The 19066-nt window shown below is 57.4% G+C and overlaps 6 protein-coding genes across 6 annotated transcripts; 4 read left to right on the forward strand and 2 right to left on the reverse strand.

The window, feature by feature from the left end:
- Positions 1–993: 993 nt before the first annotated feature.
- B0I36DRAFT_333834 (uncharacterized protein) lies at positions 994–3819 on the forward strand. Its single transcript, XM_046155272.1, has 3 exons — positions 994–1406; positions 1479–2156; positions 2223–3819. Exons 1-3 carry the CDS (start codon positions 1396–1398, stop codon positions 3463–3465), a joined length of 1932 nt encoding a protein of 643 aa, XP_046007333.1. The 5' UTR covers positions 994–1395; the 3' UTR covers positions 3466–3819.
- A 933-nt stretch (positions 3820–4752) lies between these two features.
- On the forward strand, positions 4753–6389 carry B0I36DRAFT_435027 (uncharacterized protein; the record flags this gene model as incomplete). The annotated part of the gene is made up of 3 exons (XM_046162743.1): positions 4753–5256; positions 5565–5983; positions 6291–6389. The coding sequence occupies exons 1-3, from the start codon at positions 5247–5249 to the stop codon at positions 6387–6389; spliced, it is 528 nt and encodes a 175-aa protein (XP_046007334.1). The 5' UTR covers positions 4753–5246.
- Positions 6390–8923: 2534 nt separating this feature from the next.
- B0I36DRAFT_367577 (uncharacterized protein) lies at positions 8924–9602 on the forward strand (the record flags this gene model as incomplete). The annotated part of the gene is made up of 2 exons (XM_046159492.1): positions 8924–9193; positions 9303–9602. The coding sequence occupies 2 exons, from the start codon at positions 8924–8926 to the stop codon at positions 9600–9602; spliced, it is 570 nt and encodes a 189-aa protein (XP_046007335.1).
- Positions 9603–9887: 285 nt separating this feature from the next.
- On the forward strand, positions 9888–10647 carry B0I36DRAFT_29319 (uncharacterized protein). Its single transcript, XM_046151785.1, has one exon. It carries the CDS (start codon positions 10072–10074, stop codon positions 10549–10551), a length of 480 nt encoding a protein of 159 aa, XP_046007336.1. The 5' UTR covers positions 9888–10071; the 3' UTR covers positions 10552–10647.
- Positions 10648–11825: 1178 nt separating this feature from the next.
- Positions 11826–13844, reverse strand: B0I36DRAFT_29330 (uncharacterized protein). The gene is made up of 2 exons (XM_046151795.1): positions 13802–13844; positions 11826–13736 (listed from the first exon to the last, which is right to left on the reverse strand). Exon 2 carries the CDS (start codon positions 13586–13588, stop codon positions 11921–11923), a length of 1668 nt encoding a protein of 555 aa, XP_046007337.1. The 5' UTR covers positions 13589–13736; positions 13802–13844; the 3' UTR covers positions 11826–11920.
- Positions 13845–14659: 815 nt separating this feature from the next.
- Positions 14660–16188, reverse strand: B0I36DRAFT_252696 (family 1 glycosyltransferase; the record flags this gene model as incomplete). The annotated part of the gene is made up of 2 exons (XM_046150703.1): positions 14660–15927; positions 16002–16188. The coding sequence occupies 2 exons, from the start codon at positions 16186–16188 to the stop codon at positions 14660–14662; spliced, it is 1455 nt and encodes a 484-aa protein (XP_046007338.1).
- Positions 16189–19066: the final 2878 nt, after the last annotated feature.

Consider the following 19066-nt stretch of genomic DNA (forward strand, 5'->3'; position numbering starts at 1 on the left):
TGGTTGCCGTGGCTGTTGGGCACCTTGGGAACCGGACTTGTCTGCGTCTTCCCACTGAATATGCGGTCTGCAGAAACATTGCTCCTCCCCACAGCTATAACCAACAATGCTATTCAAAATCTTCAGTGGGTGCCTCGTCTGAAGACTGCTCTGCCTCTGGCCATCTTCACTGTCGTTTCTCTTTCTGAAAATGTCCGTCGTGGGTAGCCTGCCACGCCATTCTGCTCACACACCCACAATCCCTTTTACGAGAATCCACCACAGCCAAACAAAAAGCTTGACGGAAAACGACCAAACAACTAGTGGTTTTATGTTGTACATTGACATTGTTGGCCACCCAGTTGTCACCTTCACGACATTAGGACAACCTCGTCGGTTGCCTTGCATCACAGCCGCCACACCGAGAACTACAAGCCGGCACGGGACTTTCACGACGCTCAAAGAAGCAGCGGATCGAAATCCTTGCCCAGCATCGACCTGGATACATCCGATATGAGCAGTCCGTGAGAGGTACGTGACTCTGTCCACGACCTTGGGAGCCAAGTTCAAGTACACTTACACGGAGAAGGTCACAGAGCTGACTAAGCAAGTGGTCCAAGGACCCGCTTATCGACTTCCTTATCAGAACGTGTACCTGAACGCACGCGCCTACCGTGGCCCAGCGAGAAAAAAATGGCCCGGCGGCGCGGCGCAGGCAGCCGGGGGGGTGCTGCTACTCGCGGCGGTCCTGCCAGTGGACGTGGAGGACGCAGGGGACGAGGCCGCAAAGGCCGACCTCGACAGCCACAGCCTTCCCAGCCCCAACCACGTCCTTTCAGACACATTGACTTTGCCGGACCGGGCACTGCTTCGCTGTCGCCGCGACCGACGCAGCCTGTCGAATTATTTGCTCCAAGTATCGCTGTGGACGTTGCGCAGAACGACGACGACGACGACGACGACGACGACGACGACAACAAGTCCACAGAGGACGGCCAGATCGACGCCAGCAGTGTTTGCAACAGTGACGGCGACGACGAAGACGGAGAAGGAGAAGAGGAACACGAGGACCACAAGAACAAGTCGCGGTGGCTGACAGCATACGACAACCCTGAAGACACTCCAGACCGTACACAGGCATCCTCCGCCCGGGTTAGCCACGACTGGGTCCCTCGTCTCGGGCCATACGCGGTGGTCAATCCCCATCTCAAGAGCTTACCTGCCCAACTCCCTGTTCGCTCTCCCGACTTTGATCCCCAGGAAGATCCGACTTCGCAGCCTCTGGTGCATCCTCTTCGCCTCGCTCTCATTCGCTCTTTCAACCCTGGCATCGACGTAGAGAAATCGCAGCGTGGGCATTCGCACGCGCAAACATCTGTTGGCACTAGCGACGGCCCGCCTGAGAGTGCATCAGACATGAGTCGACGGTAAGCCCCTAGAAAATGCTCAGGGCAGGCCCGACGGTTCTGTTGGCTGACGAAACACCTTGTGGTCTATAGCTATGATGATGGCGAGGTAACTCGCTACGGCGCAGGGGAATCCTACCGGCCATTCAATGGCAACCGATCACCACGTCGCGCAGCGTCGCCCCGACGCACAAGTCCGCCTCCGCGCCGTGCCAGTCCTCCCCCCCGACGAGCCAGCCCCCCTCCGAGACGGTCAAGTCCTCTTGCTAGACGCAATAGTCCGCCGCCGCCTCGCAGACCAAGCCCTGGGCCTCGCCGCGTAAGCCCGCCTCCACGACGAGCGAGCCCGCTATCGCGTAGAGCCAGCCCTCCGCCGCGAAGATCCAGCCCACCACCCCGACGAACAAGTCCTCCACGGCGGCCACGTTCGCCCCTGAGAGACCGCGGCCGCACACCTCCGGTAGGTGCGGAGAACGACCGCTACGTGCCGGATCGTACACCGCGCAGAAGTCCAGATCGTTTTCGACGAGATGTATCGTGGGACCGTCGTGACGGAAGAGACAATGGGCCGGATAGCTGGAGACGGCGAGACAGAAGCCGCAGTATACGCAGAAGTCCTCCACCACGGCGTAGCCCTGGGCCGCCCATGAGAAGATCGAGCCCACCACCTCGTGGCGGCAGAATGTCGCCGAGACGAGATGATAGACGTGATGACAGACGAGATGACAGGGGCAGATTCCGGTCGCCTCGTCGGGGCGGGTTTGACGCTAGGTTCGCCAATCCTAACAATGTCCCCATCTCCCCCAAGCCGGGCATCCTAACTAGGGCTCTGAGCAGGCGGCGGTCCCGTTCTCCTGACGACCGAATGCGCGATCGACCTCGCGAGCGATCTCCACCGAGGCGGTCCCCGGGGCCTATGGCGAGGCCCAACAACTTTCGAGGCCGATCCAGATCACCCGACCGCAGGGACGAGAGGCGTGGAGTGGATGACCGCCGTGAAGACCGGAGAGATGACAGGCGTGATGACAGGAGGGATGACCGCTACGTCGCTAACTACGCACGGCGGCCGTCACCAGGCCGTGAACTGGTTTCTGCAAACTCGATCCCCATCCACCCATCGAGAGACTCATCTCGCAAGCCCTCTCCACTTCCGCCCATGTCGCGGAGGGACGATCGATCTCGGCCAGAGTCGCCCACTCGCTCCAGGCCACTGTCTAGGTCCTCGGCTAGTGCCACCGCCAGGGAGAGAAGTCCACAACGACCAGCTCAGGACTCTTCAGCACCTGGTTCGCTTGCTCGATCACCCCCACGAGGACCTGCGGCTCAACGTCAGCCACCCACCGGACCACGAGATAGTCGCGGGTTCTCCAGCCAGCCTCCTTCAGCTCCCTCTGCAGCAAGAGCAGGTGGCACTCCATCAGCACCAAGGGCCACGCAGTCGCCAGCTAACCCCTCGAACCGCCAAGAAATGCCTAGCCCTACCATGCCTCCGACTGGTCCTCGAGGGCATTTCGCCTCTCGCGGTGGAGCCCCGTTCCGAGGTGGTCGTGGCCCCAACGCTGGGAGCTGGGGTACGAACCTCCAGAACAGAAGCGTACAGCAGTCGGCTTCCGGACCGCCATCAACAAGCGCATCGGTATCGCCTGTCCATGGCGCTCCTAGCGGGCCGCGAGGCTCTATTTCGCAGCAACAGAACTCTGGCCCGCCCACACCAACGCTCAACTCGAAGCCGTTCGACCCACCCAAGGGGCCAGCAGCGGACAAGAACAGCCGCCTCAGCCTTGCGCAGAGACTCCTGGCGGAGCTCCCACCCATCATACCAGGAGGGAAGCTCGCTCCGGACTTGATTCCGCTGACTACGGGTGTGCTGCCTGAGCTGCAGTCACATATGGACTCGCTCAAGGAGGAGGAGGAGCGGATCCGCAAGGAGAAGTACGTCAAGGAGGAGCGGCTGCGCCGGAGCCTGCAGGAGTGGGACAAGCTGGGGCGCGAGATCAAGCTGCTCGAGCTCAAGTGTGAGCTGTCGACGGCGAGTCTGAGGAAGATTGCGGGCGAGGAGACTGGTGGTGCGGCGTTCTAAGTTTCCGAGGGTGGAAGGGAACATGTGTAGCCTGCATTTGTAGGGAATCAAGCCATGGCTTGTGGGAGCAGAGAGCGGCTTTGTTTAGAGAGAAACAGGAGCGGATCCAGCTCTAACCTTGACAGATGACGACATTTTTAATCTTTTGAGGGAATAGCTCTGCACTGGGGATTTTCCTCGTGCTATTATTCAAGAACGTGTGCTTTTTCTGTGCTACACTGTTTGTGTGAAGCAGGGTCTGTCTACATGGATTAATATTATTGCCTCCGGAGTCGACCACATCAAGCCTTGGCCACTGACAGTATTCTGTTGTGGATAGCGATGACATACCAACAACACGTATTTTTTGAGAGTTGCAGCCTTTGGAAGTGCCTGTTGAAAGACGCAAAATGATTGTATATATAATTGTCTTTTGTCTATTCTAGACCCTGACGCGAAAAGCCTACCTGAATGGTAGTAGTAGTCCTGAGTAATTGGAGTGTACAGAGCTTCGCAAGAAGATGAGACCGAATTAATCGGGATGAATTTTGTTGGAGAGCACGGCTTGCCGTAGAGACGAAGCAATATTGTCACACTGACACGGATTTCTCGGAATGTAAACTTTTGGTGTTTTGCTGATTGGCATTGCTGGACTTGAAGACTTGAAGACTTGGATAGGGTAGCTTTGTTTCCGTTGAGATGCAGAACTGCTCTCTCTCGCTGTCTCTTATGCTTACAAGCACAGGATCTGGGTCAAGTTTCATGACCATCGTGTACATGCCCACTACTGGGTATCTCACCTTTACTTCAAAAGATTTTTTGTAAATCCGACTAGGTTCCAAACTACCTTTGATATCTGGCTGTCTATTGACCTGCCTCCCACGTGCTCGATATCTGCAATTGGGCGAGCGGAACGAAGGACGAGGAAGAGACAAGTGAGACGAGACATTGGTTTATGCCCGCCAGCCATTTACTCATTGACCCCCTTTTTGGCCACGCTGGCCTGACTTAGCATCTCGTCCATCGATTTCCATCGTCTGTCCATAATTTGTTGCTTGGCGCCAAAAACAAGCGCCGGTATGTGATTCAGCCTTGTCTACATGAAGCCCGGCATGAGGCGGACCAAGGTGGCATGCACGTTGTCTAAGGGAGCGAAGGCTGTTTGTGAGCACACACATACACACACGGGTTTTGCTCTTGTCCGGTGGGTGCGGCATGACAGCCTTGAGTTTTTTCTTTTTTTTTCTTTTTTTCTTTTTTTCTTGTTGACCACATGGCCACTGCTACAGTAGTTGCTGACCAAAGGTGGATGTTGTGAATCACCATGGCACGGGTCGTGCAAATAATCGGCAGGGAGGCAGGCAGTCGAGGCAGTGATGTACGTGAATGAAGTGTGATCAAACAGTGTCCCCACACCCGCCCGGCGATGACGCATTTGTTCCCAGGGCTGTGGAATTCAGGACACGTCTGCACGCCTCGAGGTTCTTTTGGCCGGCCCTGTAAAACATTGGCATTCCATATCGAAAGCAAAGCTGTTCGTCAGTTCCAGACACGACGGAGGGTCTCGTGACCTGGTATTCTGAGTCCGAACTGCCGCCGCCGCCGCCGCAGGCAGACTGTGCTTGGTCACGCGGGAGCGTGTGAGGAGCACCACAGGGCACCAGAGGGATGGATATTCAGGGTCCATCCACCACTCCTCCGGTGGAGCGTGCGTGCGCGTGCCCAGCTGGCGCGGGCGAGGCACTGACTGACGGGGCTAAGGGGCTATTAGCGGTCCTTTTGGATTGACTGCTAGGGTTCTCATGGATACTGGTAATTAGCCCTGTGTAATTGTGTCATTTCCTGCAAGTCCCCCTCGAGAGACACGACCGGACTGAACAGGACAAGACAGACGGTGTGCTCAGGCAGGACAGGAGAGAGGCTATTCTGGGAACGGCCATATTGGAGCAATGCACTGATGGGCCGACGGGGGGTACAAGATGGTACAAGATGCAGTCGGTACACCGTATACCGTGCAGCAGCAGCAGCAGCGACGTGGGCATGGCCTCACGGGCAGGCTGGTCGTGTGGTTGTGGTGTGCTTGTGCATGATTGACGTTATCTGATGATGTGGTGGTGCAGCACTGAGTGCAGGTGGTGGTGGCGAGGCAGGCCGTGGTGTCCGCCATCTGGGTGGTTTGCCACCGTCTGGTCGGCCCTTGCAGATCAGTCAGCGCTCTCTGCTGCAGTTCCTCGGCACCACAACCACCACCACCCGCTCGCATATCTCGCAGTGCAGTAGCTTTCCCAAGCGGTTCATTCGCCTGGCGGCTGTTGCGCCTAAGTTGGCACCCTCCTTTGGGCGAGTGGGCGCTTGCCGTTCTTGCTCGTCGGCTGCCAGGCCACGCACCATTGACGCATGGGGTGATGAACACGGACTGGACTGGCCGGCCACTTTGAGGGAGCAGGCAGGCATTGCAAGGCCTGAACTGGACATGGATGCGCCGGCCGGCTCTTCCCCGCCACTTCCAAGCTCCCAAGCCGTCAGCACAAACCTGCAAGTCACACGACCGGCGCCCACAAGGTGCAAGTGGTGGTGTCGAGGTTCCAGGCGCTGCCACCGGCGGATCATCTGAGACAACCCGCCATGCTCAATGCGGCGGCGCCCACCACAGGCTGCGCTTCGACAGTTCCTGCAGCACCGCGACCTGCTGCAGAAGCAGAAGCACCAGGGTCCGTTCACGACCAACTGCGGCGGCTGCCTGCCTGCCTGCGATCACGAGGACACAGCAATAACAGCAGCAGCAGCAGCAGAGTGTGCTTCTTACTTGAGAAGTGGGAGCAAATGGCCTGGTCTACCTCGTCTAGGCTCACAAGACTGCCATGCTTGGGTCGCTGCACGACAACACACCAGTTACAAAGTCGGTGCATGAACCAGCCAACCACGCCTGGAGCCAGCCTCAATAGTCAACAAGGGTCGTTGGACCCTGGGGCCAATTATATCATCCCATCCTGCCGGATGGCGGTGCAGTGCAGGACCAGGGACGCAGGGGCGGTTGGCCAACCACGCTTTTCCCGGCAACTCCAAAGTTCGAACCCGATAGCGGAATTCGCATCCAAGCCAGCTTGATTGCCAGGCCGAGATGCGCAAGCAGCTCAGCTGGCCGTCGCACCAGTCCTTCTGGATGAATCCATCAATTACTCGTCAAGGTTGTGCCAAGGCGGGCGAGCCCATGTCGATGCTAAATCAAAGTCGAGAAGCTCTGGAAGCCCCGTCTCCGTGAAAGCTACGCTACTTGCCCGATACATCGACGAGCCAAACCCGGGTCCGGCCTAGTTATGCCTCAAGCCGGCGACGTGTTGTGCAAACATGGCCACATCATTCGTCCCATCGAGTCACGCCCAGGTCAGTGGTGACTTGTCACGGCCCGCAACCATGGGGTTTGACAGTTTGACAACTCCATTCATGCACCGCCAGCACTCTGGCCCGCCGACCCCTTCCCCACAGGTGCATTGTCCAGCGGAACGGTGGATTTCCTCAGCCACCGTCCGAGGCCGTAGCAAGGGATGCTGGGCCTGCCAGCCTGCCTCGACTGGACTTCCTTGGAGAGGATCACGGCGGGCGGCAGGCAGGCCCTTTGAGATCGGCGGGCGACCCCAAGTCCTGCATCCTTCCCGGTTCAGCTCGCTTTCAAGGGCGGGCGTGGCTGTTGCGCCGTAGCTCCGCGCCGATTGGCTGACCTGCCCACGCCATGATCGCGTGCCGAGTGCTCCATGCTGTCGAGCTAGACCTCTGTTGAGCTCCGGCGCCTGCGGAGAGCTAGGGCATTTGAGTTGGGATCCGTCGCGAGGGCGAAGCACTGGGCTCATCATGGGCCCTCGGAAAGCAGACTGCACACTTCGGCCGAAGCGCAGCTCGACTAGGCCATGCCGGGACCAGCCAGAGGGGACAGGAACATTGAGCAGCAGCAGGAGGTGGTTGCGGTTGTTGAATCTTGATCACTCGCAGCTGTCGCTGGGCCCCTTGACGCAGCAAGGCCCAGTCGCACCAGGCCTAGGGCAGCACCACATCCACATGTCTCGAAACATCAGAGCGTCGGAGCCTCCCCTAGCCCTGCAGCAGCCAGTCGGGGGGGGGGGGCTGGAGCACTTGTCGACTCTTTGTCGTCAGCCGCCTGCCCACCAGTGTCTCTGGCAGGCGGACGGCCAGAGCGGGCGGGACGGGGTTTCCGGCGACCAGGCACGGCGGCGATTCTGGCGATGCTCAAGTGACCTGGCATGACCTGACGGAAGAGCGGACTCGGAGGGAACGGACGGGGAAAAGAGTCACCCTCAGCACGCCGCCTGGCCTCGCACCTTGGCGCTCGCCTGGCGGGTGAGGGTCGAGAGGGTGCAGCCCAAGCCCGACTGGGCATGCTGGGCTAGCCAGAAGGAGCATGGCGTCAACAATGCCTCCCGGCCAGAGCCAATCGCGCAGCGGTGGCAAAGTCAGGAGGTGGGGACCAGTCGGGGTTGGCAGAGGACGGTGTGGCAGGCAGGGCGGATGGCATGGGACGGGCGCGTGTGAATTGCCTGCTGCTGGACGGACCGCCTCGACGCCCAAGTGATGCAGGCAGGCAGGCAGGTACGCCTGGCCACCCACAGTTAGGTACCGTACAGTGCATTGTCCTCTGCGCCAGCAGGGTTCTTTGCATCACAACCCGCCACCACCCCACCCCTGCCCTCGTCTGGTTCGCCAGCCCGCCTGCGCCGCCCGCCGCCTGTGGGGTCCACCCTGTGCGAATCGACCTGGTCTGGACGGAGCGGGCTGGCCCACGGTCCACAGCATCGAGACGTGCCAGAGGCATGTACCCAGCACAGTGTCCCAGAGGACAGCCCCTGGCCCGCTGAGCCCTAGGGGCGGCCGTGATTGGCCACCGGCGACACCAGAGAACCCCACTGGCCATCGCCCAGTGAGTGGTCTGCATTGCATGCGATGCCTGCTGGGGCCGCTCGTGGGCAAGGCCGCTCCCCCTCCCTCCCAGTCCAACAAAATCCTTTGCCCTCTCTCGTCCCAGCTTCCGCCCGCCTGCCCATCCGTCCTCCCACTTCTCCTCTCGCACCCCCCTTCCGCATAGTCACCTCGCACATACTCTCTGTACCCATATCCAACCGCCAACAATTCAAGCAAATAAACACACAACTCCTCACCGCTTCAGCCTTGCTGCGCGCCTTTCGCAATTCTCGAATCCCTCCAGCCTCACGACCACTATCCTGCTCGTCCATCCGTCGCTGGCCGAGTCAACTGTCTGCTTATCCACCTGACGCTTGCTCCTCCTTGTCTCGGGTATTTCCCGCACAACGCACGGTCGCAGTCCACACCCACCCACTGCTGCCTCAGGCCTTCCACCAACAACAACACAACACCTGCCAACTCGCACACCGGCCTGCCACTCGACTCCTGCGCCTAGCATCCTTCTTCCCGTGCCTTATCAACCACACACTGCCGACAACCACCCAACATGTCATTCACGTCGTATCATTTCAACCAGCAACAGCCCACTGCCACCGGCCCATCCGTCCACCAGCAGAACCACCATGGCCGCAACAGAAGGGCACCGCGTCTGTCCGTCTCCCAGAACTCGCAACGTCAGTTCCGCGGCGTCAAGAGCATCAAGGAGATGAACGACACTGCAACCGTCACCTCGTTCCGCTCACAGTTCGAGGCCAGCCGGTCCTTTGACCTCGAGGACGACATGGAGTTCTGCCCCAAGCTTCTGACGGAAAGCGATGTAAGTTGCAAACTTGACTCACCTGCGCGTGACTGTCGTCGACTGGATATGCTTCCAGAAACACCTTGGGTGCATCTGTGCTGACGCTTGGCTTTCCTTGTTGTTGCAGCTTGTTTCAATCAGCAGTGCTTCTTCGGACAGGTCCTCGCTGTCGAGTAACTCGCCCAACTCGTCGCCGACGCAGCACCCGCAGCAGGTCGCATCCTTCTCTCTCAACTCCACTTCTCCGGCTTTTGTGCCACCTTCTCTTCACAACCAGCAGTCGAGCATGAAGCTCCACCAGCCACACGCCACGCGCATTCGCAATGCGATCCCCATCATCAACCCTGCCAACGGCCTCACCATGTCTAGCCCGCCGCCCTCGGTGTCTCCTGCCCGGATGCAGCAGCCCCTCGGCCGACGCTGGTAAACACTACGTTTTCTCACATCAACTGCTTTGCCTCCCCGCATATGCGCGTTTGTGATGATCTCTAGTATACCATCTTTGTGCTGAGGCGTCTTGCTTCCCATTCATACTTGAAATGCAGACCTTTCAATCGTCTCATTTTGGCAGGTACCGATTAGACAACAGGCATCGACAAAACCACGACCTTTACATAATATCTTCAGGGCTCGACTGCTGGCTTCATCCCCAACCTATATCCCTTTTAAAGCACCAGATATCCCCCCTGTACAAAAAAACATACATTTCTATACGACATGCACTTATTGTTTATCGGCACGGTTTGGAGCTGTCACGATGAGCTTTCGCGCGGGATCTGGAGATATCGATACCTCTTGCTTTTACTCGGTTTACACGCTGGAAATACCCCCCCTTTCTGATCACTCGGAAGACCGGTGTTTTCCTGCCTTCTCGCCAAAAACAAAATTATTGGACGATGGCGCTCGCTTTTGCGTATTTCTGGGAATTCTGCGTTTCTCGTACACGGATGGGCGTGTTTTATCAGCAACGCAGCGGTCTAATTTTTGCATTTCATCACTCGCATCGGTGTTTGTTCACTACACAGTTCGGAGTACACTGGTTCGCATCGGGGAAGCGGCATCACGCACAAATCATCACTATTTGTCACGACGTTGAGAAAACAAAAAGAACACTCTCCAAACACATAGAACGCCCTCGGCTTGTTCGGGCGACGAAACCCTGGGGGCCGGTCACTGTTTTTGGGTCTTTTCCTGGGTTTTCCTTTTCATCTGGTTGCAGGCGGGCGGGTTACTATACATTGGCCAAAGCGAGGCGGCGGTGTTCTTTGCGGGGAGAATCATTGGGTTTACACTGCGATGGAGATATCCAAATACGGGGAAACGGGAAATCAGCAACCATGTCTAGCAACACCTTTTGTTGTCGTTTATGGGTCTAGCGGGCGAAATCGCGCTCGCGGGGTTGTCTTGTTAAGTTGTCGTTTCATCTTTGAGAGCAGCCTCATTTTCTCATGACCAGCGCGGCAATCGCGGGGAGCGTACGGGAGCATCTGCTTCTTGGGTTTCTGGGCCGCTTTCTATGCGGCGGAATACGGAGTTTGAAATTGAAATCTTGGAATATTTTCCCTCTTCAACCACCTGAATTCGGATATCGTGATATGTGTCGCATCATGCCTACGCTCCATTGACAACTTGTTGTACAGAAGACATTGTGGATCTGTCTCGATCTTGGGAAAAGGTGCTGTGAAGTGAAAGACCAATACGCCTTAGAAATGGCCATTGGATGACCACACATAACAGACGAGCTACGATGATCTGAACCAGATGAAAAGCCACGTGTGTCCTTGCACACGCCTCTCCTGCTGATGAGGTGCCCGTTGCGTTTAAGGGATAGTCGTGTTTTCAAGGACTTGGACTTGTGTGTATGATCGGCGCCTTTGAAGCATTTTTGCAGCATGAAATGGAGGACACTCGAGGCCGTCCCAGGCAACGACTTCTTGTAGTCTAGTTGAACTTGGGGGGGGGGGGGTTGTCCGTGGAGGCAAGCTGCCTTTTCGTTAGTAGTGCCTTTCTTTGCTACACGCACCTCTCTAGATGTTATTACCTCGCTGTGTTGTTTTCTTCTGGTGGTTTGGGATACCGAGAGGTGAAAGGGGGAGAGAGAGAGAGAGAAAGAGAGAGAGAAAGAGAGAGAGAAAGAGAGAGAGAAAGAGAGAGAGAGTGTGTGTGTATGTGTGTGTTCTCTTTTGTATACATCCAGCGTCAGAAAGGTATTTTCATGGTTCTCAATATGGTTCTCGAATAAAAAGCTTTTTCGCGGTGTGTATATTTTTACTATCAGTGAACCGATTTTTGGTGTCGAATTACCGCGGGGAGGTTGTTACTTAATTCGCACCCAGGTTGTTGTCGTCGCATACTTTCTCCTTTCGTACTTTTCGGCATCACTCACTCTTGAATTTGTACCATGGAGCTGACAATAAGGGATTTTTTATTTTTATTTGTTTGTACGGTACAGCAGGACTAGCTGGATACGTAGACATTCAAAACAAATATCAACTGATCCTTAATTTTGATGGAAAACAAAAACATCCTTTAATACAGTTCTGCCATTCTCGCTAGTTATCACAAGACTCGAATACTCATATCCTTATGGAGCTCACCGGGATAATCCTCAATTATTGCTATTCTTCCCTTTCTGATATTCCTTCCTTCGTCCTGCCGCCACATTAAAAAACAAGATAACCCGAGAAACAACGAACGAACGAACGAAGTGGTACGACCACCGACGACGCCCTTCCCCCCTCTCTCTCACCGCTTCGGATTCACCCAAACCATGACCTCGTCCACGGCCTTGCCGCCGCTCCTGCCGAGCGCCTTGACAATCTGCCAGACCTGCCGGGGCACAAACACCGCGACCTGCAGCAGCGCCTCGCCGAGCCAGTACACGACGCGGCCCAGCAGCCCAAACACCGTCTTGAGGACGTCGTACACGGCCCGCGCGCCGCCGACGAGCATCTTGTCGTACAGCACGTCCCTGGGGAACGCGACGAACACGGAATGCAGCAGGACGGCCAGGCCCCGGAGCACGTCCCGCGCCGTCACGCCGCGGCAGAACCTCGCGAGCGCGAGCAGCATGGTGTGCAGGAGCGAGACGAAGCGCGCCAGGACGTCGACCGCCGCCCGGCCGGCGGCCCTGAGCACGTTGAGCAGCCACAGCACCGCGATCCGGCCCGCGGGCGGGATCCTCTTGAGCAGCTTCCACAGCGCGGCCGCGAGGTCCCTCGCGTACTCGGGCAGTCTGGCGATGATCTTGACGGACTTCCTCGCGGCGGTGTTACATGCCCTGCCGAACCGCTTCGCGCGTCCCGGGAACTCGGTCACCTGCCGCTTGCACCATGCTGGGAACTTGTCCTTCTTGCGCCAGCAGTACCTGGTGAGCCTGGCAGCAGGGAGAACGAGCACGTGTTTCGGAACCGTCCATACAAGGTGCCGGGGGATTTCCCAGAACAGGATGGCGAAGAACTGGGCGATGCTCGCCCCCGCCCGGCGGATGCGGCGCAGCGCGAGAGCGTGCGTGTCTTTCCAGCGCAGGAACTCGCCGCCTCGGCGCAAGGGCAGGTACTCGACGACTTCGCGGTGGTTGTTGGCTGCCGCGAGACGTAGGGCGAGTTGTCCGTCTGGCGCGATGATGGCGTCGTCGGCCGGCCCACCGCCCAGCTCCGTTGTCATCAAGAGCCGCACGAGGACGAGGTTGCCGCGGGTTGCTGCAACTTGGAGGGCCGTACGCAGCGGCAGGGCGCGGTCGTGCGTATTGCGAAGGTAGAGCCTGCTGTGCCTCTGACGACGTGCGTCCTCGGAGAGGTAACGCGGCGTTGACTGAGGGAGGCCCTGGGGAGCTGACGAGCTCGAGTGCTCCTCGTCGTCGTATGCGGCAAGGGCGTTGATTTGTGCACCCAGCTGCAGTAAACATCGGACCATGTTGGCGTCGCCCGCATTGACGGCGACAATGAGAGGAGTGCTGCCAATATCGTCCGTCACGTCCGGGCTCACGATGCCGGTGCTGACGAGCCGAGAGACAACTTCCACGTTTTTGCTCCGTACCGCATCGTAGAAAGAATCTATGATCTGTGCTTGATGCTCGTCCTTCGCTTTCTGGGCCAGTCGCTCTTGCTCCTGACGAGCCCACTCTTCAGCACTCACTGTACTGGACGATTTGTAGTTGCTGTATTTGGCTGTTTTCTTTTGGCCTCTCGATGTCATGAACACAGCCGTCTGGTGCAAAAGGGACTCGGGATAGCGCGTGATTGGGGCGTGTGGATGTTGCTGTTGTGGTTGTGGTTGAGGTGATGACGGTGCTTGGTTAAGCTGAGAATCATCTTCATCGCTCTGGCGAGGTGGTGAGGGAGGCAGGACCTCGATACCACCACTCACATCCTCAACTGTGTAGACCGGCACTGGATCATCGCTGGCCGCCATGACGAGCTCCGATGTGGGTGTTGCTGGCTAGCCGTTTCCTTGAATGCCGCAGTCTGGTCTGCGAGGTTCTGTATCTGCTGGGCACGAGCTCGTGGATGGTTTCCAAAACTCAAATGGACGAAGGAGCACGTGCTCGTGACGTTCGTGGCTGAAATCTAATGATGAGATTATGAACTCGAAGCCGGGAGCGCTTTGTGAGGAAGGCGCCCGTACTGTTTTATATTATGTTACAGCTGGGTAGCCGCAGCAAAACATCTGCCTGGGAGGGCCGTTGATTGCGGTTTGCTTCACAGGGCCGTGATATAAGTCCGTGACCCTTGAAAATGGTTGGCTGCAGCACAGCACGGTAAGACCATGACTTGTCCTTGCTGGCATGTGAATAGGGTGCCTAGTCACGATCATTGTGGAGTGATCGAACTAATCTCTGTGACAATCGCCCAATTCGTCCTCAGATGAGGCACGTTTCGTGGTCATCAGACAGACCCGGCAGTTTGGACACCCCGTCGTGATTGGCGCTATCATGAGAAAGCCTGGCCTTGCCAAGCAGACCGTTCAACAGCCGTGGTCCACAGCTTAGGGTGGGCGAACTACGAGGCCGACCACACGAAACCTTCAACGACATGTGCCATTTGCCAGACGACGACTTGTCAGGCACGACAACCTTGCACGCGCACGCCTACCTCGGCCTGTCAAAGAAAGTTCGGACAAATGTTTCGAGGCAGCCCCCTTGTCGGCGCTCGAGCTGGGTGCCTGGGTGCCAATATCATGTGAGGGACCCCAGCATAGCCACGTCGTCGGTGGTGCGGCTGAAAGCTCCACCCCCGGTCTAACTTAGCTGCCCTGAATCTGCGAGGTTCGGCAAATGCCCACTTCCACGTCGCCCTGCTCATCTGCATGCTCATCAAAGCATGAACGCGTGTCTTGCGCTCTTTGGTGGTGAATCTCATACAGCAATGTGCGCAGGTCAATATTGCGGGCGACTCTGGCGTTTGCGATTGTGCTAGGGATATCTCTGATCGTGCAGCTCGCTTCTCTCTATTCTTCCCGTAAAGACATCTGCCACCAGCATCATCATGCTTCCGCCCAGACGACAGCTTCGTCCTCGCCGTTCTCACGTGTTCGTAGCATGGCCAGTCCAACGGCTGCCACCACAGCACCGGCCACAGCTGCCACCACCAGGACAGCAAACGTCAATGGCCGTGCCGAAGACCTAGGTTTGTCCGCCATGTCGGTGAAGATGTGATCAAGACGCTGCGACATCTGCAGCTCACCAAAATTCTGCTTGACCCTGTCAATCCCAGCTCTGGACATGTGCTCCGTCTCTTTGGTGGACATGCGGTTCAACACCTGGTCCATGACGTCTGCCCACTCGTCAGGGCGATCTGGAGAACGGAGCCAGCCCGTCTTCCCATCCACCACAGTTTCCCTTGGCCCACCGGTGTTGGCTGCGAGCACGGGTACTCCAGCCAGCATAGCCTCGAGAGGGACGATGCCAAAGTGTTCATTAGAAGGCGTGTAGACGAGCAAGCGAGCAGAAGCAAGCAGTATCTCTTTCAGCAGGTTCGGGACGGACTGCAGGAAGAGAACCTGCACGTCGTCGGGCACCTGCATAGCTGTGGGCAGGGTCTTGGCCGTCATGCTGCTCAGGCCGAGAGACTCTGCCAATTGTGCCAATTCTTTGTGATATTCTACGTTCTCAACAACGCGATTATCGTAGCCTCCTGCTAGCACGAGCCGGACGTCCTTTCGCTGGTTCTCGTCCAATCTCGCGAACGCCTTGATCGCCAGCTCAATGTCCTTCTTTCGCTCGAAACGGTTGATAGACAAGACGAATTTCTTGCCGTTCCATAGAGGCTTGTCCGCATTGTCGTCGTTTGAGGCCTGGCTCTTCGTTTTCGGGGAGGTATCAACGCATGGATAGACTGTGATGAGGTCCTTGCGCCGTGCGAGATCTGGCCACGTCTTGGCCACGACGCTCTTGGTGAAGTCGGAGTTGACGGCGATTGCATCGGCGAAGCTCATGCTCCATTGCTCCCATATGTCGAACGGCACGCGATAGGCTCGCTTCCACCATTTCTGTCGGCCTTTGGCCAGCAGAAGATCCGGAAAATGACAATAGAAGAAGATCCGACCCTCGGGGTGCAGCCAGCGGAGCAGCGGCAATCCAGCACTCAGCTGATCCACGAAGTAGGCATCGGGGTGTATCGATCGAAGCTCGGACGAGAGGTAGATCTGGATAATGAGGTGAAGTTGTCGGAGGATCGCGCAGAGGATGCTGAAGCGGGCAAGTATGGAAGGAGGAACGATGCTGTCGCCACGCACGCGGACGTCGAGGGTGCCTAGGCCGATCAACGATTGGAAATTAGTCTATGGAGGGGTTTTCCATGCGACACTGCGCGGTATCGGTACGCACCGTCTCTCGCCTCATCAAAGCAGTGCTTTGGATCGCAATGGCTCGTGAATATGACAACTTTGTGCCCTTGCTTCTGCAAGCCGACAGCGGCATCGACGACGAGCCGCTCCGCGCCGCCGATGCCAAGGTCGGGGTGCAGGAAGACAATCGTCTTTGGTGCTGACGGCTTTTCCTGTTTTCCTGCCATCGTCGCGTTGGGCTCAGAATTGGTGTCGTGGCGGGCGGGCGGTTGGCAAGGGCAACGTCAGAACCCTCATGTTTTGCGCCACGATTCACACGTGGAAGCTCCCGTGGTGCGTCCCTGCATGACAGGTGCCTGCCCCTCCCCACCTGCACCCACACCACACCCCAATCAGACCGGCCGTCAGCGTACAACAACATCCTCCTGCCTCGGATCATGGAAAGGGTTCAAGGATGCGCCCTCACTTGCGAGCTCGAAGTATCAGGACTTCAGTACTTGCAATACACAGGTCTTCAGCTGCTTCTAAAGATACAGCTTGCACCGGAGAATGGGGATGGGGTACCGACAACCTTGTGGCTCACTCTCTCAAGAACATGGCTGGAACGGTAAGCTCATTACGTAGTGATGCAAGAGTCTTGCTATGCATGCGCAAATTACTGCACATGCATAGCAAGACTCTGGGCAGCCAGATGTGCACGATTGGCCACTCTGCGATCTGTCCAGGCTGGCAGAAGGATGCGAAGTCATGACTCGATCTCTTCAGGCTTCGAGAACGACGAGATGCATGTGGATCAAGACATTGCTTTTGGCCTTGAACAATGCATTGTCGTAACACTGACGACGTTGATGTGTGTCGATTGTTCCTGAAATTCCCACGGTGAGGTCAATGACGATGTTGATGCGGACCGAGCTTGGCAGCGCTCGAGCGGATGAGGCGTGTGACAAGGCCTGCCTGTGTGACCGTGGAACTAGTGGTGGTGGTGACCACGTCACACTCTGCACTGGCACCACAGCCATTTCTGGTTCTGCCCAAGAACACCTAGATTGTTTGATGGGCAGCTGCGGGCTGGTGACCACTGCTGTTCCGTACCATGCTGCACTGCAACCAGGGCATTTGCCGTTCCTGGCGCGCTCAGTGCCCAGACGAAGAGCCTATGGAGATCTCGAAGCTTCTTGCTTGACTGGTGCTGCGACTATCGACGGACTGCGTCATGTAGCCTCTACTAGCCCTCGCCAGAGACAAGAGCCGAGCGGTGCACCCCTGATCTAACTGCCACCTAGCCACATGCCTGGTACAGTCCAACATCCATATTGTCCCTTGGGGGTCTGCCTCTCGTGCCTGCTCATCTTGTCTGTACTGTGATAATTGATGGTCCTCAGGTGTGGAAGAGGCCCTGGTCAGATGCTTCGTCTGCCAGTCCCATTTGCAGTGAGAAGCACTTTAGGTAGCCCGATTCCCAGCCAAAAATGCAACCCTGGGAGCGCTGCCATCTAGGAACCCCTGCCCCTGCCGCCCGCTTCACAGGGCCCGCCGCAGGATCTCTGGGATCTGGAGGCTGGTGATGTCATCCGCGATCGCATCGGCTGTTCCCTCTCCAGCTCCAAACGGACGGCCGGAGACATGCCAATTGGTGCTCTGCTTTGTGGAGTGAACACGCCAAGTGCACCATAGTGATCAATGAACTTTAGAAAAAAACAACAGAGCAGGGCCTAACGGCGTCTCCGCCGAAGATCTTGCCTAGCAGAAGACAAGACCGGAGACCGGATAAGCAATGCCTGGCACCAGCACTCGCGGTGAGGCTGCGGGGACCAGGTTTGCCTGGAGATGCTGGGCAAGGGCTTTTCGTCGAACAAAGTTTGGATGGAGCTTAGGCGATGCTGCCGGAGTCTGGACCTGCGTTCGTGGGCTCACAAATCAGAACTCGCCGGAGTGGGACGCGAAGCAAAAGAGGGATACAGGTGGCTGGGATGCCCAGCCACAATCTCAGTCCAGAGGGACCTTCACAAGGCAAGGGGCAAGGTGCAGTTGTCCGTCCCGCGCTAGTGAAGCTTTTGCCAGGCCAGGTTGTGCTCTGCAAAAGGTTGTTGTTGGCTGTCATGACGCCCTCCGAGCTCTGAGGGGTGCTCGTCCTGGAGGAACCCCTGCCCGGCGGGCCTCCCCACTGCGAGGCCGCCAGCCGCCACCGATTGGCTGCTTGGGGGCTTGGCACAGCAAGCTGCCCTGGGGCCGCCCCAAACAGGGAAACAAGCTTGGCAGGAGCCGACCACGAATCTCAACCGCATTGGCCAATCACGCGCCAGATCGTCATTGCTTCCACGACCAGACGTGCCCAGGTGAGGTCCCATCCATGGCAAAGTCACACAGCACGGGATCACAATCTGCAATGTTTACCTAGCGCATTGTCCCGCAGCCTCGCCAGTCCCAGCAACGGCGCCGCTGAATGCCTCTGTCGTCCCGATGATCGGCGGCAGTTCTGCCCGGCTCTGGCCAGCTCAGATCGATCATCACTCCGCCCGCGATGTGGAGGCACGTTGCGATGCTCGACATTCACACCGCGAGGGCTTGATGTGAGGCCTCACCACTCGCAAAGGATCGGAGACCTCATCTGTGCGGTGGCTGGCTGCTCTGGCTGCTCTGGCAAGTACGTGTGCGGGTGGCTTCGTCATCGAGGTCGCGCAGATGGGCAGACTTTCCTGCGCATCGTCCGTGTCAGCGTCAATCCTAGCGACAGAGACGTCCTTTCGGTTTCCCAACACAACAATATAATATATCCACGAGCTCGCTGGTGAATTGCAAAAGGGGCCCTACGCCTTTACTTGCAGGAGAGCTAGCCTCTGATCCCACAAGCAAGCAGTCAACGGAGTGTCGACTCTTGTGTTGCGACACATCGAGGTCCTTGCCGAAGGCGGCCTCTGGAGCAAGATGTTTATTGCGCCACATTGACGCCTCGTGGCCGAGTAAACTCCAGGCTGTTTCGATCTCCCAAACTCTGAATGTGCACTGAAGGAGTGCGCGTCGCGGAGCAGTGCCTCTGCGCTGTTCCCTGGAGCATCCCATGCTCGATGATCTCAAGGCGCCGGATGCGGCCCCACTCCCACGCAT

This window comes from Microdochium trichocladiopsis (genome assembly GCF_020744255.1).
Source record: "Microdochium trichocladiopsis strain MPI-CAGE-CH-0230 chromosome Unknown B0I36scaffold_10, whole genome shotgun sequence".
In the NCBI taxonomy this organism is placed as follows: domain Eukaryota; kingdom Fungi; phylum Ascomycota; class Sordariomycetes; order Xylariales; family Microdochiaceae; genus Microdochium; species Microdochium trichocladiopsis.